Source organism: Macrobrachium rosenbergii, chromosome 27, assembly GCF_040412425.1.
Source record: "Macrobrachium rosenbergii isolate ZJJX-2024 chromosome 27, ASM4041242v1, whole genome shotgun sequence".
Taxonomy (NCBI): Eukaryota; Metazoa; Arthropoda; class Malacostraca; order Decapoda; family Palaemonidae; genus Macrobrachium; species Macrobrachium rosenbergii.
In genome coordinates this window covers 14,136,176-14,148,424 of record NC_089767.1, presented here as the reverse complement: position 1 = coordinate 14,148,424, position 12,249 = coordinate 14,136,176, and the positions used below count along the sequence as shown (strand labels likewise).

The 12,249-nt window shown below is 40.2% G+C and overlaps 1 protein-coding gene across 17 annotated transcripts in view; it reads right to left on the bottom strand.

Annotated features, from left to right (window-relative positions):
* The window catches only part of ctrip (E3 ubiquitin-protein ligase ctrip), a 201,006-nt gene that overhangs the window by 154,101 nt on the left and 34,656 nt on the right, over positions 1-12,249 (bottom strand). For all 17 annotated transcript variants that reach the window (XM_067128935.1, XM_067128938.1, XM_067128937.1 and 14 more), the window contains exon 2: positions 1,506-1,627. In XM_067128935.1, the coding sequence (XP_066985036.1) occupies positions 1,506-1,591 (86 nt within the window). In that variant the 5' untranslated portion in view covers positions 1,592-1,627. The remainder of the gene's footprint in view (positions 1-1,505; positions 1,628-12,249) is intronic.

Sequence of the window (12,249 nt, the reverse complement as noted above, 5' to 3'; positions counted from 1 at the left end):
CTCAAATTTACTACAGATAACATTCATGACAATTATCCAGTATACAGCACACCTATAATTTCTACTTTGTTCCAACTGACAGATTGCAAGACCATCAATCCTTAAAAGACCATAAAGTACTACTCAATAATTCAAATCTTGGTTTAATCTACTCTTAATGATTAAAATCTTTATTTAACCTACTGTACATTTAGTGGGTAGCTAAAAGCCAAGAAACTGTAAGCCCCAAGAAATCTGCAGTGGCTTAATATTGTACTATATACAGTATACTGGGCTATGACTAATGTACTGTCATTAGAAACAACTACACAGGCTCAACTGGCCAAGTTAGTTTTAAGGCCTCAAGGGACTGCTGTCTTTCAGTCAAGCTTTGGTGAATAAAAGCCATTCAGCAGCAAACCTTTTTAATATGATGATGCTAATACAAGAATGATTAATACATTGTACCATTAAGGCAGCCAAATAACTTTTTGCAAGATACTTGGGGTTAGGGTGAAAATATAGGCTTCCAGGTCCAACCACACATCCATAGAAATCAAAGTTGTTCAACTTTAAAGCATCTGACAGCATCCCTGTTCTTAGATTTTATAGAAAGATCACAAAAAAGCAGAGTATTACAAACATTTTCACAACCACGTATCTGCACTCAAGTTTCTAATTTCCATTGGTGATAAAGGACAGCAGAAGATATATACTGGAAACAGATTTACTGGTACAAACTCAGGATAAGAAAACCTCACCACTCAAAGTTGTATGTACTCTTAAACTTGTACTACACTGTACATCTAGAACAAAAATTTAACCAGTAATTACAGATGGAGATGAATTTTTATTTAATTAATCAAGTATACAGAATTTTAATACACAGGTATCCAATTCATTTTTAACAAAGCTGCCAATCAGTCTTATTACTAATATACTCTACAGGATTACCAATGAAAACAAATATGCTTCATAATTACAAAGATTTAGTGTAAGTTTAATACTTAAAAGTAAAAAGGTTCAATTTTCCTTTTTTGGCAAAGTAACTACCACTAACTTACATACTAAGCTTAACATTCGACAATTTAAATAAGAACTATTCTGTAAAAATAAGGCTTAAACAAATTCACTTTACTGTACCTGCAGAGCTTACAAAACCACTGGTATATCCTTACGATGTGAAAGGGTATGCATGAAATCTTTAGTTTGGTGAGGAGCTGTCGTCTTGAACAACATAAACCATGTAATCTAAAAAATGTGCTCGTTTAACCACGCATTTCATAACCAAGTATTCCAAACATTATTCAAGTTACCACCTTTCGCACCTGCAGCACTGGATGGGATGTTGGATTTTTTCTAACCAAATCTGTAATGCAGTCTAGCAACCATTCAAAAAGCTAATCTAGCAAACATTCACAAAGTCAAGTGTAAGACAAGGCATGCTAATCTTTCTAGTATTAAGATTGCAAGCATAAAGACTCCATAAAAACAGTAAATAGTATACAAATGAAAAGCAATCTTACCTGTTTCTGGTTGCGGCAGTGTGGGCCCCACTGGTGGTGGCTCGTGAGTGTGACCCCCCTGCGGTCCCCTCACCGCGCTCCGCCATAGGCACTGATCTCAAACCCAATCATGCCAACAACACCTACAAAATAAATAAAAGGTTGTCATTTGGTTTTAAACTTTTGGTTTTCAACTTTCTTACTATTACAGCTGAGATAAAATATAAATTTCTTACTATCACAGCTAAGATAAAATATAAATTTTCATTATAAAATTTATCATTTGGATACTTACCTACTGTTAAAGATCACTTATATCTCACCTAACGACGTGAAGACAGAAGCTACTTCAACAGTAGGTAGGCTTCATAATAAATAATAAAAATATTCATAATAAAATTGATTGTTTCGATACTTAACTACTGTTAAAGATAGCTTACACCTATGCACCAATATGCAGGATATAAGCTATCTTTAACAGTCACTATGATTCATCCCAAATGAAACAATTTTGACTCCCTCAAAATCAAAAGAAACTTGCATTTATACCTAAAATAAAACTATTCCATTAACCTCTAGTGCAATCTTACTGCAAAGCCCACACTACACTTTAGAAAAAAAAAATGTCACCCACTAGTTTCAGTTTATTTTCCAAATAACCTGAACAATGCCCATTCAACACTGCATCTCAGATCTGATTCATTAACCTTCAATCTCGACTTAAGTTATGAGGTACATAACTAAAAAAACATCTCCCACAAAATCAGTGACACTGAACATCCCACACTTTCTGGCAAGAAATAAAAATAATCCACAGAACAGTAAAATTAATATTAACCCTTTGGCTAGAACTGTCAACCATGAGTGACGAGAGATAATTATAGTGTAACTGTCTGTTGACTTGGGTACACTACCAAAGAAAAAAATATACAAAAAATTTTAAACATGCTTTTATTGAAATGCATTAACAACTGAAACAATTTTTTGAGACAGGCCAGGATTTTCTTACAAATCACATCTAGGAAAATAAAAGCATAGGTGCCAAACATGGAAGAAAATACTACAAGAAATAAAAAAAAATATATATAATTCTTTTCTTGTAGCATTTCCTTCCATGTTTGGCACCCACGCTTTTAGTTTTGTTGACAAGATTAATTGTAAGAAAATATATGTCCATACATATACAGTATACAGGCAGTCCCTGGGTTACAACAGGCTCGGCTTATGACGTTCCGAACTTAAGATGCTCTTCAAATATATTCATCAAAAATTATTTCCCGGGTTACAACGCACATTCTGGGTTGACGATTATATATATATATATACAGGTAGTGCTCGAGTTACGATAATTCGACTTATGATAATTCGCTTTTACGATGGGATTAGCAATTAATATCAATACGTCAATATTTTGAAAATACGTATTTTTAAATTTCAGCGGCGACTGGCGCAGGCAACAACGTACAATCAGGCAGCGTCACGATTATGCGATACGTTGGCCGAGAGGCTGGAATAGGTACATTAATTCAATGAGCTGACCTCACTTGCCCTCATTGTGTCGGAAGTTAAAATAGGTCAGTGTTCGTTTGCAATTTTTGTGCGTTTGTAAATACAGGTAGTGCATGAGTGGCGATAATTACAGTCTTACGAAAATTCAAGTTTCTGATGGAGTTAGCAATTAATACCGATGCGACAATATTTAGAAAATATTTTTAAATTTTGAATGGGCACAAGCAACAGCGTACACTACAATTGCCGTAGAATCAGGCAGCAAGAAAGACCAACTTACAATAGACCAACTTCTTTTTCTCCATCTCTTTATTCCATCTTCTAGTTAAAAAAGTAAGAGAATAATAAAAGCATTGTTAGTAACCTTATACTCTTGCGAAAATGCATACAGCCATAAACAACCGAACGAGAGACTGTTGTTTTGCTAATAACTGAATCGGATAACAACTGTTTTGCTTGTATTTCAACCATCGCACGGTTAAACAATTATCGTAGTTATGTTAAAAATGACGTTAAGTACTGATATGTTTTACACTACCCTTATCCGCTTTGGAGAAAAGATCGGCAAGGAAATATACGGCTGCATTAAAATTAAGCTGCAAGTTGTAGCTGACGCTGAGAAAAGAATGTTCAAGCTGCTAATGACTATAAATTATCGTACATTGGCAACATGGATGAAACTCGACCGCAAATAAAATTGGAAAGTATTTTAATCAAAACTACTGGACATGAAAGAACACATATTACTGCTGTTTTTCAAAACGATAAAAGATACATACGAAAAGCTCGTGGTATGATGATGAAATCAGAGAAAATAGCGACGGAATCTTGATTTTTTTGTTTACACAAAACAAAGGGCCAGCCGCCAACGTCATCTACTAACGAAAAAAATGGCTAAAATAATTTCACAACGAGACATATTTAAGTTATATTTCGACATAAAAACACTTCATATAACGAAAAATACGTATGTCCCTTATAAATAAAGTATCTACAGATTCATTTACACTAACTAGAAGCAAGAAATGCCCACTGAACTGAGTTAAATGCATCGAAATAAAGACCGTGTGATCGATTCCGAAACCAAAACATCTGATCGCCATGACCGGAATTTATAATGCAAAAGCAGTATAAGAATATTTACGATTGGATACAGTGTAGTAAAGCATCTTTTTAAAAGATCCATGGAAAAGATGCACATTCATTATTTTGATGTTTGTATAATACAGCGGTGTTATGTGAAAATAGAATACAGTATAATGTAGGCTAGGCTACCGTATATGATATCTGAAAGTGCAGGCCAGGCCTTGTTTGTTATTCAATTTCTCTTTATACTGACTTATCATGTCAGTCTGCATCGAACCTGCAGAATTAGCTGACACTAATAATTACTATACCATATATGTATAAAGTATACTGTGTAGTGTAGGCTAGGCTACCATATATGTATAGATGGTACTGATTACCCTAGTGTAGGCTAGGCCATATTCGAGTTACGATTTTTTCAAACGATGGTTTTTTTGGAACCTAACCCCATCGTAAGTAGGGGAATACCTGTATATATATAACAAAAGCATTTGTTGCTGTAGACATAATGATGGGTATTGTGAAGAAAGCAACTTTAGCATTGTATTTTGCAGATCTCTTTTGGTTATCAAGAACACCAGGTTTAGTGTGGTATTCACTAGAGAAAGGTAAGTTGATACATGTTTTTTTGCATTTTGCAGAAAATGATAAACACAAGAGTAATAACACAATTTATAAGGTGAGGCCAATTCTAAATACTGTTCAAAATTAATATGATATTTTAATGATAAAATAAGGTTTGTTCATACTTACCTGGCAGATATATATATAGCTGTATTCTCCGAAGGTCCGACAGAATTTCAAATTTTGGCACACGCAGTGGCCGGTCAGGTGGTTAGTACCCATTCCCGCCGCTGGGAGGCGGGTATCAGGAACCATTCCCATTTTCTATTCAGATTTTCATAGTGCCGTTGTCTCCTGAGGGGAGGAGGGTGGGCACTACTGAATATATATATCTGCCAGGTAAGTATGAACAAACCTTATTTTATCATTAAAATATCATTTTGTTCATGAAACTTACCTGTCAGATATATATATAGCTGAATCGCACCATTGGAGGTGGGCAGAGACAGCATAGGATTGAGAAACAAAACAATGTAGATGATTACACATCTTGGTTCCTTACCTTTTAGCATAGCTGACTTCGTGATTACTGTCACCCAAGTCTGCGTCTGCTTTACTGGAGTTTCCAACGAGGTAGAGACCTATATGGTTGGAGAGTTCCAGATGATCTGTCAACGGGACGTGACCACTATGTGACCAGATCGTAGCCCTCAAGAAGGAAGCAAAGAGACAAAAATAACCACCTGACCTACCAAACATCGTGACTAGTTAAAAACTAAGGAAAGGGAAGACTGCCCCCACAGTCTACCCACAACCATAAAAACACAACCAAAAAATTTTTAAAACTATTCCTAACCATACATTAAAGGATAGGATGGGTACTGCCTCCTCCCAAGATCATTACCAGCGAAACGTAAGGTCCCAATGAACAGCAAGACTCATACACTGTTCTTACGTCCTTTAGGTAATGAGAGGCGAACACAGAATGACTTCTCCAATAGGTGGCATTCATAATATCGTTCAGAGCCATGTTCTTTTGAAAGGCTACTGACGTTGCAACAGCCCGAACCTCATGCGCTTTAACTTTCAAAAGTTCGAAGTCACTCTCCTGACAACTTTTATGCGCTTCTTGAATGGTGGACCTCAAGAAGAAAGCCAGCGCATTCTTTGACATGGGGACGTCAGGTCTTCTCACCGAGCACCATAACCTATCCGCAAGACCTCTCGACTCTTTCGTCTTGTCCAAGTAGAACTTTAGAGCCCGAACAGGGCATGGCAATCTTTCTGGTTCCTGACCCAGAATACCCGCCAAACCTTTCAATTCAAAGGACTTGGGCCAGGGGTGAGACAGGTTCTCATTCTTGGCAAGAAACGGCGGTTGAAGAGAGCACACCGCATCGTCTCCTTTAAAACCAATTGACTTAGATATTGCATGAATCTCACTGATTCTCTTTGCAGTAGCGAGCAACTAAAAATAACGTCTTCTTTGTTACGTCCTCAAAGAAGCAGCATGAAAGGGGTTCAAAAGGGCTTTGCATCAGGAACTTAAGAACTCGTCCAAATTCCAAGATGGAACCAAAAACTGATGCACCTTAGTCGTCTCGAGCGACCTAATGAGGTCATGCAGGTCCGTATTGTTGGCGATATCTATTCCTCTGTGCCGAAAGACCGCCGACAACATACTCTTATATCCCTTAATAGTAGAGACTGCCAGCTTCGGAACTTCCCTAAGAAAAAGAAGGAAGTCTGCAATCTGGCTCACAGTGGTCGAGGAAGAGGAAATCCTCTGCGTTTACACCACTGCGAAAATCGCCCACCGACTGGTAAACTGCGATCGAAGATGTTCTCCTGGCTCGCGATCGCTCTTGCCACCTGCTTGAAAAACCTCTCGCTCGCCAGCATTTCGATAGTCTGACGCAGTCAGACCGAGAGCGGAGAGGTTTTGATGGTATCGTTCGAAGTGGGGCTGTCTGAGTAGATCTGGACGAAGAGGCAACACCCTTGGAAAGTCTACCAAGCGACATTACCTCCGGGAACCACTCCTTGTAAGGCCAATAAGGAGCGATCAGAGTCATCCTTGTGTCTTTGACGGCGCTAACTTCCTGACCACTTCTCCCAGGATCTTGAAGGGAGGGAAAGCGTAAAGGTCCAGACGAGACCAGTCCCAAAGAAGGGCGTCTATTGATACTGCTCCTGGATCCAGGACAGGAGAGCAGTAGAGCGGAAGCCTGTTGTTCTTTGATGTTGCAAACAGGTCTACTAAGGGTCGACCCCATAAACCCCACAGTTTTGGCACACCTCCTGGTTCAGAGTCCACTCTGTCGGGAGCAGTTGATGGCGGCGACTTAGCAGGTCCGCTCTCACGTTCTGAACGCCTGCTACAAACCTCGTCAGGATCATAACGTTCCTGGAACTCGCCCACAACAGGATCTCTTTCGCAAAGGACGAACAGGGAACGAGAATGAGTGCCTCCTGCTTTTTTCAGGTAAGCTAGAGCTGTGGTATTGTCGCGTTTACCTGGACTGTGTGACCGGACACTTGATCTTGAAGAATCGAAGGGCTAGAAGAATCGCCCCTAATTCTTTCATATTGATATGCCAGGTCACCTGTTCCCCTCTCCAGGTGCCTGACACTTCTCTCTTCCCCAGTGTTGCTCCCCACCCCGACATTGTGCGTCGGAGAACAACACTAGGTCGGGTTCGGAAGGCTGAGAGACACGTCTTCTGAAAGCTTCGAGGATCCAACCACCACCTGAGATGCTCCTTCACTTCGAGGGAAAGTTTGAGAGACAACTCGAGATTTTCCTTGTCTTCCCAGTTGTCTTGCAGGAGGAAGAACTGAAGAGGCCTGAGATGTAGTCTCCTAGGGAAACAAACTTTTCCAGTGAGGAAATGGTCCCCAGCAGACTCATCCACTCCTCACCGAACATGTTTCTTTCCCTAGGAAGGCTAGGACTTTTCCGTAGCACAGCTGTTGACGTTCGGGGACGGAAAAGCCGAAAAGCCACTGAGTCCATCTGAATCCCCAGATACACGATGGACTGAGTTGGGGTCAGTGTGACTTTTCGAAGTTGACCAGCAGGCCGAGTTCTTTCGTCAGGTTCAAAGTTGCTTGTAGATCCTCCAGACACCTCTCCCTCGATGGCGCTTTCGAATCAGCCAGTCGTCCAAGTAGAGCGACACACGTCGCCTGTCAGATGCAGCCACCTTGCTACATTCCTCATGATGACGGTGAAAATCATGGGAGCTGTGGACAGGCCAAAGCAAAGAGCTCTGAATTGATACACCTTTCCCCTCAAGACGAACCTCAGGAACTTCCTTGACTGAGGATGTATCGATGCGTGGAATGCAGCGTCCTGAAGGTCGAGGATACCATCCAATCCCCTGGTCTTAAGGCTCCTAGAACAGACTGAGCCGTCTCCATCTTGAAAGTTTCTTTCACGGCCGGCCAGTTCAGGCTGCTGACATCCAGCACAGGTCTCCAACTTCCCGACTGTTTGGGACCAGGAACAACCTGTTGTAGAAGCCCGGGAATTCAGGTCTAAGACCTGTTCTACTGCTCTCTTGACGAGCATTTGCCGCAGCAGGTCGTACAGGATCTCTTGTTTTTCTGGACCGTCTGACGGAGAGAGGTCCAAGGGCGAAAGGCTTAAGGGAGGGGAGAAAGGAAAGGGATCTTGTATCCTTTCTCTAAAACCGAAAGGGACCAACTGTCTGTCTACTTTCCCTCGAAAACGCAAAAAGCCTGGCACCCACCGGTATCTGGAGAGAATCACATCACTTCTTGCCCCTACCTCTAGCAAGGGCTTTTCCTCTCGAGAGGTTCTTTCCTCGAGAAGAAGGCTTTGAAGATGATCCGCACGAAAGGGCTTCTTCATCTTGGGTGAATGCTGACGGGTTGGCGTCAATTGTCACGGGAACCGCAGGGCGCCGATGACTGAGCCAACAGGTCCTGTGTGGTCTTCTCTTGCAAGCTTGCAGCGATGTCCTTTACCATCGAAGCCGGGAAAAGATGACTGGAAAGGGAGCAAACAACAGTTCTCCTTTCTGTGCCAAGGAGACGGACTTCGTGAGCGAAACCGCAGAAGAGTGACCTCTTCTTGAGCACTCCAGTCGCAAAGTGCGAGGCCAATTCGTCAGAACCATCTCGGACCGCCTTGTCCATGCAAGACAAGATGCTCAAAGGTCCGACAAAGGAGATCGAGTCCTGACTCCGAGACTTAAGGTCCAAAGCTCCAAGGCACCAGTCAAGGAAGTTGAAAACTTCTATCGTCTTGAAAAGGCCCTTCAAAAGATGGTCCATCTCCATAAGAGTCCAGGAACCTTGGCGTCGACAGATGAATGGATGGATGGATGTATGATATTTAGGGCAAAAGCCCAGGCACTGGGGCCAACAAGGCCATTCAGAGGTAATGGAAAGAAAATAAATTAGTTAAAGTTATGAATCCATGAAGAAATGATTAATAAATAAAATGAAGTTTTGACAATAAATAAATAAGGTCTTGAAGTTTAATGAATGATGTGCTATATACATAAAAAAATTAATTCATTAAAAACTTGATGTAATAAATTATTAAATAAAATTAAATATCGTTAAAAATTTTAATACACTTTAAAAAGAGATGATAGCAGAAATATCTGCTTCATCTCCCCAAAATATCAGACAGGGATTTACCCTGAAAATATCGCTCTCTTTGGTTAAAATATCTGGGGCAGACCACCAGAATGTGCTCCACTGTTAGTGTCTCGTCACAGTAAGCACACTCTGGAGGGCTGCTTCTTGAAAATAAACTGATGGGTCAGACTGGCAGTGTGCCCAATCCTTAATCTCGTTAAAATAACCTCTGTTCGTCTGTCAAGCTGGAATGACGAAGACCACGGAGTAGTACATTATCCCTAATATTTCTATATTTCTTATTATTGGCAAGAAGGGAGAAGTCCACCTTTCTTGCCATTTACTTAAAACATAAGATCTAATGGGACCTTTTAGATCTGTATGAGAGCAGGGCGTCCTTTCTAAAAGAGGTTCCTGATAAAATACTAGCAGCAGGTGGGCTTCCTATCTGCCATCTCATTTCTGGAAGCCCACGTGAGAAGGACCCAACAGAAAGAGACTGATTTTCGACAATACATATGCGAAAAAGCCACGGGACCTGAACTTTTGAATTAATGGATGAAAGCTATTCAAAATTTTTTAATAGCTTCTAAGGTGCTTCTAGAGTCTGAGTATATGACAAAATTAGAGTCACTACTTTGAAAAACTAAATCTAGGGCAGACACTCGGCTGTTAATTCGGCAGTAAATATTGATGCAGAGTCAGGTAATTTAGCTGGGTACGCTGTATCACCAAGGATAACAGCGCAACCAACACCACTATCTGACTTAGATCCATCTGTATAAATTTTTGTAAAATTAGTATGGGTAACATCGTGCTCTAAGAATTTTTTCCCTAATCTCTTCTACAGTGCAGTCCTTTTTGTTAAACAGTTTCTTACATATTGATGCTTCTGGGATAAGCCATGGAGGATTTACAGGATATTCTACTTCCAGGACTTTCTGGGATTTAAGGTGATTATTCCTAACATCCTCATTCAGTCGAATTTGGAATGGTTTAGAAGCTCTTGTACCAGAAAAACTTAGAGAGTCTGTTTCCTTTAGAGAGCTTGAAAGGAGGGATTTTGGGAGCACTTTTCATTCTAGCCATGTATCGCAACCCTAGCTCTTGCCTTCTTAGATCAAGGGGTAAATGATCTGTGTCGACATAAATGCTTTCAACAGGCGAAGTTCTAAAAGCCCTGGAACATATTCTCAACCCCATGTTGTGTCACATATTTATCCAGTTTCTTTAGCTTGGTTGTACAGGCTGAGGAATAAATCTGACAGCCATAGTCTAGCTTAGATCGACACAGAGAGTCATATAGCCTCAGAAAGGGATTTCTTATCAGCCCCCAACTAAATCCAGAGACAACCTTTAAAATATTCATAGATTGTTTAACATTAAACTTTAGGGCATTTATGTGGCTAGCCCATGTTAATTTATGGTCAATAGTCATCCCCAGAAATTTAACTTCACTCTGAAGGAAGGATGGACCCTTTAAACTAAGTGTGGGAACCTCTTCCACACGCCGGCACCTGGTGAATCTTACTGCAACTGTTTTGGAAGATTTTTGAAACCATTCTCATCAGCCCACTTAGTAATAGCATTAATAGACCTTTGCAAATGTTTACATACAGACAAGGAATCATATCCTGTGCAGTATATTGCAAGGTCATCGACAAAAAGGGAGCATTTAACAGGGGCAGATTTTTTCAATCACACTATTTATTGCCACTGCAAAAAAAGTGTTACACTTAAAACACCTTGAGGAACTCCTTCCTCCTGCAAAAAAATTTTGGAGAAAGTTTAAAATACCTTAAAAGTCTGTCTGATAAAAGGAATATATAAACCTGACCATTCTTCCACATATGCCCATCTTGTGCAATTGTTTCATGATGCCAATTCTCCAGGTAGTGTCATATGCTTTCTCCAAGTCAAAAAATATGCCAATGGTCTGACACTTTTGGCGTGAATCCTTGCTGGATTTGGTTGGTCAGCCTCAGCAAGGGATCAAGGGTGGAGCGTTTTTTTCTGAAACCAAATTGAAATGGCGATAGTAATCCTTTGGTCTCCAGGTGCCAAACCAGTCTAGTATTTATCATTTTCTCCATCAGCTTACATACACAGCTGGTAAGAGCTATTGGTCTATAGCTGGTGGCTTGGGAAGCATCTTTATTAGGCTTTTAACAGGGACAATTATGGATATTTTCCAGTCCTTGGTAAAATTCCAGTTTCCCATATTTTGTTTATAATCTTCAGTAAATATTTTTGGCATCATCTGGGAGGTGTTTCAGCATTTCATATATGATTGTATCCTCACCTGGAGCTGTGGATTCACTTGAGGAGAAGCGCCTCATTCAAGTTCTCTTAAGGAAAATTTGTAGTTTTATGGTTCAGATTTTCAACCAAACTTCAGACACATTTCAGAATTCCTAATTCTTTGAAATTCTGGACAATAATTGTTAGGGCTGGAAATTTTAGAAAAGTGTTTTCCTAGCTCATTGGCAACTTCAGTGGGCTCTGTGATTAGAGTGTCATTTATTTTTAATGAGGGCAATGGTGACGCTACAAATTTTCCACTCAGTTTCCTTATTTTGCGCCACACCACTCTTAGTGGGGTCTTGGAGTTTATTCCATTAATATAGTAAAGCCAACATTCTCTTTTGGCTTTCTTAAAAACCACGCTGTTTGGCTAAAGCACGTTTGTAGATTAATTTAGACTGAGGGGAGCCACTAGTTTTGTAACGTCTGTAGCATTTCCTAGTCACTTTTCTCAGAATACCACATGTCTTATTCCACCAGGGAACTGCAATTCTAACGAGGTTTGCCTTTTTTTTGGAATCGAGCTTTCAGCACTCTTCAAAGTAGATTCAATAAAGTAATCATAGGCATCTAGATGAGAATGAAAGGACTCAAACTCCCTATCTAGATTGACACCCTTACTAAATTTATCCCAGTCTGCGTCCTCTACCTTCCACTTAGGTAAAACTTCAGATGGAGCATTCAGAGC